Source organism: Canis lupus, chromosome 15 (genome assembly GCF_048164855.1).
Source record: "Canis lupus baileyi chromosome 15, mCanLup2.hap1, whole genome shotgun sequence".
NCBI lineage: Eukaryota > Metazoa > Chordata > Mammalia > Carnivora > Canidae > Canis > Canis lupus.
Window position 1 is genome coordinate 25,181,548 of NC_132852.1, and position 12,267 is coordinate 25,193,814.

A 12,267-nucleotide genomic window follows, 5' to 3' on the forward strand; every position below is an offset into this window, starting at 1 on the left:
GAGAGGATAGACATAAAAATGGAATACAGGTGTCTACCATTGTCCCTGATAGTAGGAGTATGAGGAGGTTTTATTTTTTTCTTTATGCTTTTCCATATTTTCTAAACTTTCTAACAGTGGATATTTTATAATCATAGAATTCATATGTACTATAATTATTAAATATTAATAATATTAACATTATTATTAAATAAGAAAGCAAAGTATAAATATTAGTTGCACTTTCGTATTTGTAGAACTTAAAAAATAATGTTGTCCATTATTCAACTTGAAATGAATTACTTGCTACAAGCCCCAAAAAAGTACTATTAAATGGAGAACAATGTCAGAATAGACAAAGAATCAAAGCATGCCATTAAAATTGGCTAATTCGATGGGAAAGTAGCCCAGTTTCTTTCATAGAATCAATTTTTACTTTTCATTGGCTTAATTTTTATAATGTCAGAGCCCACATGAAGAACCAGAGCAGTCACTGGTGAAAATCCAATGGAAATTGGGGGCGGCGAGAGCTCTGACTTGGTGCCATTACTTCTGGGCACCCTCCTTCCCTACATGCTGAGCCTTGAGGCACTGGGCTAATTGGGTACCCAAGCTGCTAAGTGGCATTGCCTTCAGAAGGAGACTCTACTGCAAATATTGTAATTATCTCAGGAAAAAGTGTTCATTGATTTATCATATCGGGAATGAGAATTCAGTATTTTCAAATCCTCCACTCAACTATTACAGAGCTGTATCTGTACCTCTTTCCACCTATGAATTTTCTCCTCCAAGCCCTTTCTTCATGTTTTATGGGGGTGGGAGGGGGGCAGATATTTACCGAAGTATTTTTTAATTGAGATATAATTGGCATATAATATTATGTTAGTTTCAGAGTTGAAATGTTATATACATAGCAAAATGATCACCACAATAAGTCTAGTTAATATTGGTCACCACACATAGTTACAAAATACTTTTTCTTGTATGAAAAATTTTTTTAACTTTTTGAGAGTGAGTGTGTGGGGGAGGGGGAGGGAGACAGAGGTAGAATCTTAAGCAGGCTCCAAGCCCAGCGCTGAGCCTGAGAGGAACTCGATCTCACAACCCTGAGATCATGACTGAGCTGAAATCAAGAGTCAGACACTTAACCGACTGAGCCATCCAGGTGCCTGCATCTGTGATGAAACCTTTTAAGATCTACTCTCTCAGCAACTTTCAAATATGTAGTACAATTGTATGAACTATAGTTACCAGGCTGTACATTACATCCCAAAGATGTATTTATTCCTGTTCATTTTTGTTTCACCAGCACACTGCCTTTTCCAAGGTCTAATAAATAATTGTTGCATGATAAACATATTATGTCCGGCTGGTTCATAATTGGGGTTTAAGTGATTGCCCCAAAAGTAGATTTATATTACATTACGCAGGAAGGAACAAAGGACTCCTCCCTCTTGACTAAAACATCACTGGTAGACTAAGTCACCTTCCCTGTATTTTAAATTGTTCAAAAGAAGTAGTAAAAAAAAAAAAATCTGACTGAGGATGCCTGGATGGTTGAGCATCAGTGGTTGAGCATCCCTGGATCCTGGGATTGAATCCCTCATCGGGCTACCTTCATGGAGCCTGCTTCTCCTTCTGCCTATGTCTCTGCCTCTCTCTGTGTCTCGCATGAATAAATAAATAATATCTTTAAAAAAGGATCTGACTGAACAAGGGAGCTAGTCTAGGTAAAACTAAAATGGGATGAATCTGTTTCATTGCCCAATCCTCTTTTCCTCTTTCCCCATGTGATACCTCCAGCAATTGGATTTTAAACATTTCTGAAAAGGCTAAATACAAGGGTGGATAGTAGGGAAAGAACCCAGATGTGAGTCACGGAAACTTAAACATAAGTGAATATTTTAGGGACAACCATTACATTTCAAATTTAATTATTTCTCTTCATTGAATACCGTTTAAAAATGATTTTCAAAACTTTCTATTATTTGCCATATTTCCTTTGAATATTACAAATAAATTTTTTTCCACACTGATTTCCCAACGCTCCATTGAACACAAATTATATTACAACATTTTCCACGCTCAGGAGGCTTTTAGTTCCTGTGGGAGAGAAATAAATTTCCAAAGACATCGCTTGGCTCATATCACTAGAGCAGAGGTTTTAACTAGTTGCCCTGGAGCTAAATGAAGCCCAAAGTTGAAATTACTTGGAATGGGTTTAGATTTTTTTTAATTAGTTGCCAGCATCTAAAAATTGAGAGGTTTGAAATAAAATTATAGAAAGCTAGGAGGCTCTAGAAAAATCTTTAGGGCAACCCAGGTGGCTCAGCGGTTTAGCGCCGCCTTCAACCCGGAGCCTGATCCTAGAGACCCGGGATCAAGTCCCACATCAGACTCCCTGCATGGAGCCTGCTTCTCCCTCTGCCTGTGTCTGTGCCTCTCTCTCTCTCTCTCTCTCTCTCTGTGTCTCTCATGAATAAATAAAATCTTTTAAAAAAAAAAGAAAGAAAGAAAGAAAGAGAGAGAGAGAAAGAAAGAAAGAAAAAGAAAAAAGAAAAAAGAAAAAAAGAAAAGGAAAAGAAAAGAAAAGAAAAGAAAGAAAAGAAAAGGAAAAGAAAAGAAAAGAAAAGAAAAGAAAAGAAAAGAAAGAAAAGAAAAGAAAAGAAAAGAAAAGAAAAGAAAAGAAAAGAAAAGAAAAAAGAAAAATATTTAAGCCCAGAACCAAGGGGTTGCTCTGTTAACACATGCCAACAGTCAAGTGAGCCTTACTGACCCTGCCCCTTTGGGGAAGTTCTGGGTTCCCCAGTTCTCCCTACCCCACTGTGGCTTGCCTTCTTCAGCAGTATTATCTGAGTACCTATAGACACTTGAGTTTTACTCTTTTTAAAAAAAACACATTGTAGTGGAAAAAATGCTAGAGGATGTCCTTGGGTAGTATCAATGATATCTAATATCAATCATTAATATAGAGTAGGAACCAGAGAGGTGACCTCTTAGTCATTTAGCTTTTTGTCACGCAGTTTAGGAATTACCCATCTGATTTTCTTGCCTTAATACACAGTTGAATGTGAAAACATCCAAATAGAGTAGTATATCCTATGAGTAGCTTCCGTGAACCTGATACCCAAACTGAGAAGAGCATGGCAGGAGGTAAATATCACAAGTCTTTGTCTTTGGGTCAAGTTGTAGCCACAAAATCTGATGTAATTTGTAATGGTTTTTATCATCATATTTAAAGGGATTTTGGAGGACCATAGACTTCTGGTGGGGAAATGGGCCACTTAATCCCTGCCTCTTAGAGTCCAGTGTTAATGCAAATCAGCTAACGAGCCTAGTCTAATGTCATCTGCCCACAACAGAAGCAATGAAACATTGGGTGATGAGTTGAAGGTTGAATGAAGAAGAAGGAGTCTGAGCTGTCCTGTGGACCCTCTTTTATCTGGTAAAGCATTGCTGTTGATATTCTTAATGCCTTTTTCACTCCTCCCTTCCCCCAGTTTGTAAAAGCTCCTCAGATTTGGAAAGGTTAAAGTCAAGGGCTCACTTTGTTTTGTTTTAATCTACTCCTGATGATTATTTAAATAGAAATCTCATGTTTTTGTTTGATGTGTTCACTTAGTAATATGTAATAATAATGGCTAACATCATGTGCTCATTATGTGCCAAGCACTTATGTACATTATCTTATTCAATCTTCATTAAAAACCTCATAAGATAGGCACTAGTTCAACATCGTTTTTTTAAAGATGAAGAAACTAAAGTATCAGAGGCAAAATAATGTGTTCATCACACAGCTAGTAAGTGGCCTGCTACAAAAGTCCTGCTTCCAACCACTATTCTGCAAGTGTAGCAGCCTTCAAAATGTAGCGTGTCCATTTCTAAAGAGGGTAAGAATTAAAACTCTGGGGGCACTTGGGTGGCTTGGTTAAGTACCCTACTTTTGATTTCAGCTCGGGTCATGATCTTGGGGTCTTAGGATCTAGTCCCATGTTGGGCTCCACACTGGGCGCAGAGCCTGCTTAAGATTCTCTCTCTCCTCTCTCCCTCTGCCCTTCCTTCCCCTCCCCCACCAAAAAAAAAAAAAAAAAAGAATTAAAACTATGAAATTGAGATTTGGCCCAGGGCACAGGTTATGTCGATAAACCAAAGAATGGAAGAAGGTGATGAGATTCAGTGAAGGCCAAATGCAAAACAATATCTCACTAAGGAAAATGTTTTTGGAGTTATTTGATATTATTAGATGATGAGCTAGCTATCCACATAGCAGAAACCTCCAGAGAAATAGGATGAAATTAGAGAAGACCCAGAAAAGACATCATCAATAATCAAGGAGAAAGGAATGAAGTTTGAACAAAAAGAGACAAAAAGGGCAGTATGTTTTATTCTGAAATACTTAGTGGGGGCTGGATGTATAGGGATTGCACAAACTTCTAGGAACCTAATTAAATTGAATGCAACTTCACCTAACTAATGAACATTAAGAACTTATTCTAAGAGTTGATATGTTTTGGAGAAGATGCTTAGAATATCTGTATTTTTAAGGTTTGAATTTTTAATAAATAAGTGAAATTAGTATGTTTAGGATATGAATAGAAATATATTCCTATTTTCTAAGCTTAAAGTATACACTGCAACCTGAGTGGTTTTCTCAAAATGCAGATCTGCCTATGGGATGTCTTCATCCATTAACATAGCTTCTCACTGTTTACAACCGTAAAGGATAAAACAATCCTTAACACAGTCATGCAGGGAATCAGAAAAGTTCTTGCCCTTACTTTTCCAACTTCCTCTTGAATCCCACTCCAACTTGTTGACAACTGCGAGCGTTTTGACAATTCCCCCAGCATCCAGACTTCAGAGAGCAGGTCTTTCTTGTTGTCTTGGGCTCCACTTCCTGCACATTCATAGCACCTCATTTTCCACAAGGCCCTTGTTGCTTCCCCACCAGACTGTACACTCTGCACAGGCAGAGGTGGACATACCCTTGCTTACCTTGGTGTCCCCAGCAGTTATAAGTAGGTAAAAGCCCTAGAACTATTTATTGATTAGATCCCAAAACCTGAAAGTCCATTCTCCAGAGCCAGAATTCTGATTTGGGTACATTAGAGAGCCAGTGGAGTTAACATTTTTATTGTTGTTTTTTTTTAAAAAAAAAAAAAAAAAAACTGGGGTAAAAAGGAGTCTCCTCTATGTGAGCTAAGGAATGCCTAGGAAATCAATATGTTTTTAAGCTATAATTAAGACAGACTAAAGTCTCCGGTTTGTATTTAACCCTATTTAAATAAACTGTCCCACAACTCCTCTCTCCCCTCCCCTGCTTTATGTTTCTCCATCTAAGACACTGTAAATATTTCACGGTTTACTTTGTTTAGTGCATCTTCTCCACTGGGAGATAAATTTTAGGAGGTAAGAGAGATGTTTGGATTTTTTTGCTTGCTGCTCTATCTCCAGTCTAGAACAGTGTTTGGCACATAATCAATGCTCTTGATACATATTTTTGAATGAATGGGTGTAGTGGTTTTCTTTGCGCAGAGGTAATAGGCAGAAAACACCAATTAGCCCCAGAGTAAATTTTCATGAAACCCTGCTCTGAATTTTTAAAAATCTTACAGAGGTCATATTGTGATCTTTAAAAATGAGACTTCCTGTGATATCAGGGGCCCCCAAATTACAGAGCCTCCAAATCACCCTAAGGTTTGTAAAAACGCGGATTATCACCATCAGAGATTATAATTCTCTGATACAGAGGCCAGTCCTACCGCTTGCAGGTTGCATTGCGTTGCAGTCTGAGGTCCATAGTTTGGAAAATACCGACCGTGAATGTGCACACAGTAAACTCCACACGTGCTGACTAAAAACTGAATCCCCCTCTAGAGCAGGAATTGAATAATATTAATTATAATATACACTATATTTAATATTGATTAACATAACAAATTTGTATTTGTTCTCTATCCCCGCGGGGTTTAGCAATGAATGATGAATGTCCAAGGGACAGGTATTATTCTCCCCATTTTACAGCAGAGGAAACACTGATTCACCCCTACCTCCCGCTTCCCCTCGGTTCTGAAAATTTATGCGGTTCCCACCGGGACGTAAGGGAGGGGGGAAAAAATAGAGATTTTTTTTTTAAGTGTGCAAAGGTACCAAAAAAAAAGAGGGAAAGTGCGCGGTATCCCAGAGTCCAGCTCAGAGTTTGCGTGCACCCCTGAGGCCAAGAGTTGGAGAGCTCGGGGCGCTTCCCGCTGCGGACGGGGAGGACCCTGGAGACTATTCCTGCCCGGGGGCAGAGAGGGCGCGGGCACGGGGCGGGGGGCGGGGCGGGGGCGGGGCGGGGGCGGGGCCAGAGCACCGCCTGGGGCTGTGGTTGGTTCGCCCAGCGGCGGGGGCGGGGCGGGGGCGGGGCGGGGGCGGAGCCAGGACGGGCGGGGTCCGGGGCCACCACCCCGGCGGCGCGACGGCGGGCACGCGGCCGGCCTCGCCCCTCCCCTCGGGGGCGGGCCCTGCGGGAGGGCGCGGCCGGAGGGGCGCGCGGGCGGCAGAGCGCTCCGGCCGCCGGCGCGAGCGGGGCGCTTAGCTCGGAGCCGGCCATGGCCGACCTTCTCGGCAGCGGGAGCGAGCGCCCCGGTGCCTCTCGCCCCTCGCCCTGAGCGCGCTCTCCTGCCGAGCTCTGGAAACCCCTGCGTCCTTCCCGGGGCCGCGGCACGGAGCGGCGAGCCGGGATGCGCTGAGGAGCCGCCAGCGCGCGCGTGTCGGGCGGCTCCGTGGGTCCAGGCGCGGGAGCTGAGCCGGCCGGGCGCTGCCTCGACTTCCCTCCCGCGCCGCCGCCGCCCCCCGCCGCAGTTGATGTGCAGGAGGAAGCCGGACATCATGATCCTAACACGTAAGCTAGACCCGTGCCTTGCCGTCGGGCCGGCGGCGGGAGCGAGCTGCGCAGGGGCCTCGCCGCGGAGGAAATGTCACCCCGCCTTGTCAAGCCGGTGCCTGTCGTTCTGTGCCTTTAAAGGGCTTTCCGACGCGGCTCGGGACCCAGTCGTCCAGCTTTCTCGGAGTGGAGGAGGAGGTGGAGTGCGGGGGGGACGAGGGTCCGGGGCTGGGGAGGGAGGTCCCCATCGCGGGTAGTGACCGCTGGCCACTGGGCTTGGGGCCGCGCGACCCGCAGGCCTGGGGGCGCCCCCGTCGGGGGGGCGGGGGGCCCGGGGTCCCGCTGTCCTGCGTCCGCGGGGCGCTGGCCGCCGCCTTCCCTCCTTCGGCCCCGCGGCGACGTCGGGGCTCGGGGCTCGGGGCTCGCAGGCCCCTGCTCTCCAAGTCCAAAATCGGACTCCCCGGGACTTTGTGTTATGTAGGGGTGTTGACGCCGCGGGGGCAATTTGAAAATCATTTTTGGGGTTTTTTTGTTTTGTGTTTTGAAACTGCTTGAAAGTAAATTGGGGGGGGGTGGAGAATGGCTTTAATTTCAAACTGGTTTTTCAAATACTGGAAACGCTGGAAAGTAAGTAATTCAGACTCAGGAGGGCGGCTGGCGGCTGGCGGCCCTGGAGAGTGTTGAAGGTGTTTGGCAAAGCCCCCCTCGCCACCACCACCCTGGCTTGCAGGGCGGGGGGTGCCTTCACGTGCCGGGGCGCCGGACCGGGTTTCCTACAAAGCCGCGTGGAGATGCCCACGCCCTTGGCCCCGGAGGAGGCGCCCGCGCGGGCCGAGCGCCTGGGCCGCGCAGGGAAGGAAGGAAGGAAGGAAGGAAGCAAGCGCGCCTCCCGACCCGACTTTTTTCGCAAGGAAGTCACGGCCTTTGGGAGCCCTGCCCCGCTCTGCCTCCGTGCCCCTGACCCCGTCTCCCGACGTCACGGGCTGACACTTTGATCCCGCCGAAGGAGTTTCTGCCCCGGCCGAGCCAACTGGCCGTGCCACGTGTGATTTGCAGATTACGGTTATCAGTGGATCCGTTCGTCCTCCCAGAGCACGGCCCCTGTTGCGAGGGTGGTCGGGGCGGCCCCGGTGAGGCCGCGACGTGGGAGCCGTGGGTCCGCAGGCTGCTAGCGGCGCGCATCTGGGAAGTGTTGAGGCCTCTCTGCGCCTCCCTCGTCTGCAGCTTGGGCTTGAGAGGATCAAAGGAGCTAATGCGGGCGCTTAGCACGTGTCTGGCACTGATGTTCCACAAATACCCAGTTTATGCTAATTACTGTAGAAGGAAACTCCTGCATGTAGTTATTAATCTGCACCGTGGAGGAAAACCTTGCTGCACGCTAGTTTTTTTCTTTTTTCTTTTTTTTTTTAAGATTTTATTTATTTATTAGAGAGAGAGGCAGAGGGAGAAGCAGGCTCCACGCGGGGAGCCCGACCGGACTGGATCCCGGGTCTCCAGGGTCACGCCCTGGGTCCAAGGCAGACGCTAAACCGCTGAGCCACCCAGGGATCCCTGCACGCTAGTTTTGAGTGAGCCTCTTTACACCCAACAGAGCTAGCAAATGGGTTCATTTTCTTTTTACACCCACATGGGTTCATGTTCGAGATTCAAAAGCTCTTTTCATCCCTTGTTGGTGAGATGGAGCGGTGTAGCCTAGGCACAGCCATCCATTACAGAAAGAGTCATGCGGGTGGCATATATGACGCATTTGGATTAAAAAAAAAAAATCACAGCTCTGGACAAGTTAGAATACTGAGTCTCAAATTACATTTTTTCCCCCAAACTCTGTTTGCTGAAGGGATGAGGGAAAATAATAGCCCAGCAGAACTCCGAATGTAAATCTATCAGCAGCTCCAAGAGGTTGACTAATTCAGCATCCATCTGGACTGCAGGCTGGTCCTCTGCAGAGATAATTTGCAGACCATAAGTGTGGAATTAATGGAGGCACCCAGTGCCATCTTGGCTTGCAGGCTGGAGCAGATGGTCAGAGGGGTGCCCTGTAAGTCAATAGCCCCCCTAATAGAAGAACTAAAATCCTGGGGAATGAGTGTCAAATAGTTAGCAGATGTGCATTCAGAAGTTATTTCAAGACATTTTCTGAGAAAATGTTGGCAATTGCGTGTATTAACTTTTATTGTGGCATGCCAGATTTACAGCGTGGCCCAAGCCCGGCTGCATATTTTTTTCATTAGCACTACTGTTCAGAGTTTAAAATGAAGCACAACAGACTGACTTTCTCCTCCAGCTGCTTTAAAAGTTTGCTTTTGACCAAAAAAAAAAAAAAAAAAAAAAAAGAGAGAGAGAGAGGATTTTATTTTCATTCAATCTGAGTGACACCTTACACCAAACTAGCCAGAAGCTCAAGAACAGGGACTGACCTTGTTTCCCAACTCCAACTCCACAGGATCAAAATGAGTAGCTTCCAACTTAAATCTTTCCCTAGAGTGGATGAGAAATAGGGTTTTGTTGACTTGCCTGTGACTTTAGCTTACCAATATTAGATCTTAGGAGAAACACCAGTTACTCCTTAAGAGTGAAAAGTTTGCGCAGTTAGGCAATTGATTATGGCTAATTGAAAGCAGTGTTCCAAGTTTTCATACACTGGGCCAACCAAAGGATTTTCCATAGTTCTGGAGGGAAGGTGAGAGGCCAGATGCCCTTTAACCTAAAACCTTTTTTGTTGTTGTTTTATTATTTTGTTACTGGTTAATATTATGGCTTGAAGAGCAAAGATTAAGCAAAATGTAAGGGTATTTTTACATTAAAAAGGAATATTTGGTTGCTTCTGAAAAAATACCAGATTAATAGAAAAGCATATTATGATTGAATGTTATTACTGGGAAGAGAGTGAGAAATGTATATAGTACTTCAACTCTTTCTTGTAGAACCAGCATGGGACCTAGAAGGGATATGGGAGGCCCCATTATGATGCCTTCCAATCAGAGGCTTGGTGGGATTCCAAGAGGTGGTTTGGAATACAAAAATAAGTACTTGAGTTTCCCTTGGTGTCCCCATGGAGATTTTAAGCCATGATGCAATGTTAAAATGAGAGTGGTATTTTTATGACTGAGGCAGGTAAATATGGCATTTCAAAATATGCAGGAACGGGTGATTTGATCCACAAGAATGAGGGCATCCAAAGTACAGTGGGTGAAGTGAATCGTATATTTTTGGAGAGAGCCTTGTACTGGACAGGATGGTCCAGTATTGTAAACACGAGTTTCTCATGCTTAAATCTCCTTCCTAGCAACAGGAAGACGGAAATGAGGCCATGCAAAAAAAAAAAAAAACCTGAAGGGCTCCAGACAATACTTGACCCACCCTAGCATTTTCCCTGTACAGCTAGAAGACTTGCAAAAGTAAAAATAACTTCAGATGTTTCCCCTTCCTCTCTGGATATTACCAGATCACTAAAGACTGAATTCTTGGAGCTTTAGAACACTATAGTCAAACCTGGCCTCATGGTATAATGGGCATCAAGGCTCATGTCATGCCAAGGCTGTTCTCAAAATTATAAAACAGACCTGGGGAGAAAGGTAATCTTAAATTTTTCTGTTTGCATAGTTCAGTGACGAGAATTCTGTGAGTTGGGACCCAGTAGAGGAAAGAATTTAATTTCTAAACATGGTCATTCTTCTGAGTTTAACTGAGTGCTCATTTTCACAGGATTTAACCTTAAGATACTTTGGAGTGGTGGGATTTCAGTGCAAAGGAATGATGCATGCAGCATTCAGGACCTAAAAAGTTTTCCTTGCAGTGGTGATCAAGGTGAATTAATGCCCAACCAGAACATGTTAACATCCGAACACCATGTCCCGAAAAAGCGAAGTCCCCAGTTCCTCTCCTGAAATTAAGAGGAAAAATGCTCTTCTGGGGCAGTTTTCACCATTGTCCTTCTGTCTGATTCTGGGCCTTTTTCCTCTGGAGGAATTCTGAGAAGTGAGGGTCATTCTTCCTTTTTTAAGAAAGACAGTGCTGCTGGGCATCTGGGTGGTTCAGTTGGTTAAGTGTCTGCCTTCAGCTCAGGTCACGATCTTAGGGTCCTGGGATCCAGCCCCTCTTTGGACTCCCTGCTCCCTCTACCTGCTGCTCCCCTTGCTTGTACTCTCTCCAGCTTGCTCTGTCAAATAAAGAAGTCTTAAAAAAATATTTTTAAAAAGGCAGTGATGTAAGATTAAAATTTGCCTTATAGGAATGGGTTACTGGTATGAGTGCTGTCAGTGGTGTTTTCTTTCAACCTCAAATTAGTCAGAAATCTAATTAATGGAAAAGGGTAAGATTCCCAGCCTAGAAGGGCTCTTCCTGTCTCTGCCCCTTTCCTTGTGGGATCCTGTGTTATTGTTAAGGATTATCATGATCAATGATAAGGAGTTGGGAGTAGTCCTGCTGGGGGTTCTCTAATTAGGTCTACTCTGCCTTAACATTTTTTTCAGTCTACCTTCCTTGCCATGGTGGGCCGGAAGAAAGCCTTGCGTATTTAGCTTGTATATTTTTTTTTCCAAAAATTTTTTCCAAAAATATACAAAAATTTGTATATTTTTGCTTGTCTCTCACAAGCAACGGTCAACCGTCTTTAGTATGAATGTTCCTTTTTCGTTTTTTATAAAAAATCCACAGACTTTTGACAGAATACTAATAGTATTCTGTATAGAATATAGTATAGAAGCAGAAATTCATCGCCAAGTTTGCTCTTACTATCACGTTTCACCTTCGCCTCAGCAACCCTGAAAAAGCAGATGGGATGATTCCCCTTTTACAGATGAGGAAATCAGGTCTTGGAGATCCCTGGGTGGCGCAGCGGTTTGGCGCCTGCCTTTGGCCCAGGGCGCGATCCTGGAAACCTGGGATCGAATCCCACGTCGGGCTCCCGGTGCATGGAGCCTGCTTCTCCCTCTGCTTGTGTCTCTGCATCTCTCCCTCTCTCTGTGTGACTATCATAAAAAATAAATAAATAAATAAAATAAAGGAAATCAGGTCTTGGGAGAGAGAGTTCCATTCCTTGCTTCAGATCACTCACTGTCCATGACAGAGCTAGGATTTCTACCAGGTGTGTGTGGCTGTCGTGTGCAGCTCAGGGGACTCTGCTTGGCTGGAGTTGGTTCTGTTTAGAAGACAATATTGTGTGGCTCTGGAGAGCCTCACAGTTACTTTGCAAGTCTCCTAGGGGGCTCGAACTCCTGGGTGGGGAGCTGTAACTTCAGGGTCCAGAATTAACCAGTGAGAGGTTTTTGCATCCTCTCTCAGGGGCCTAGGGCATGGACACCTGAGCCTTTGTCTTTAACATTTCAGGAGGGAATCTGGGATTCCATTTCCTAGCTTCTGTGGACTGCCCTGAATAATGCTTTATTCCATAAAAGTATCTGAAAATACTACTTTTTTTT

General features: G+C 44.7%; 1 protein-coding gene across 9 annotated transcripts in view; it reads left to right on the plus strand.

Annotated features, from left to right (window-relative positions):
- Positions 1 to 12,267, plus strand: part of DLC1 (DLC1 Rho GTPase activating protein) — a 493,356-nt gene that overhangs the window by 440,163 nt on the left and 40,926 nt on the right. Inside the window, exon 1 of one of the 9 annotated variants that reach the window (XM_072776238.1) lies at positions 6,528 to 6,865. The exons of 7 other annotated variants lie outside the window; for them this stretch is intronic. In XM_072776238.1, the coding sequence (XP_072632339.1) occupies positions 6,829 to 6,865 (37 nt within the window). In that variant the 5' untranslated portion in view covers positions 6,528 to 6,828. Of the gene's footprint in view, positions 1 to 6,527; positions 6,866 to 6,934; positions 7,046 to 12,267 lie in introns of those variants that run through there. One more of the 9 variants, XM_072776240.1, reaches the window with a different exon arrangement.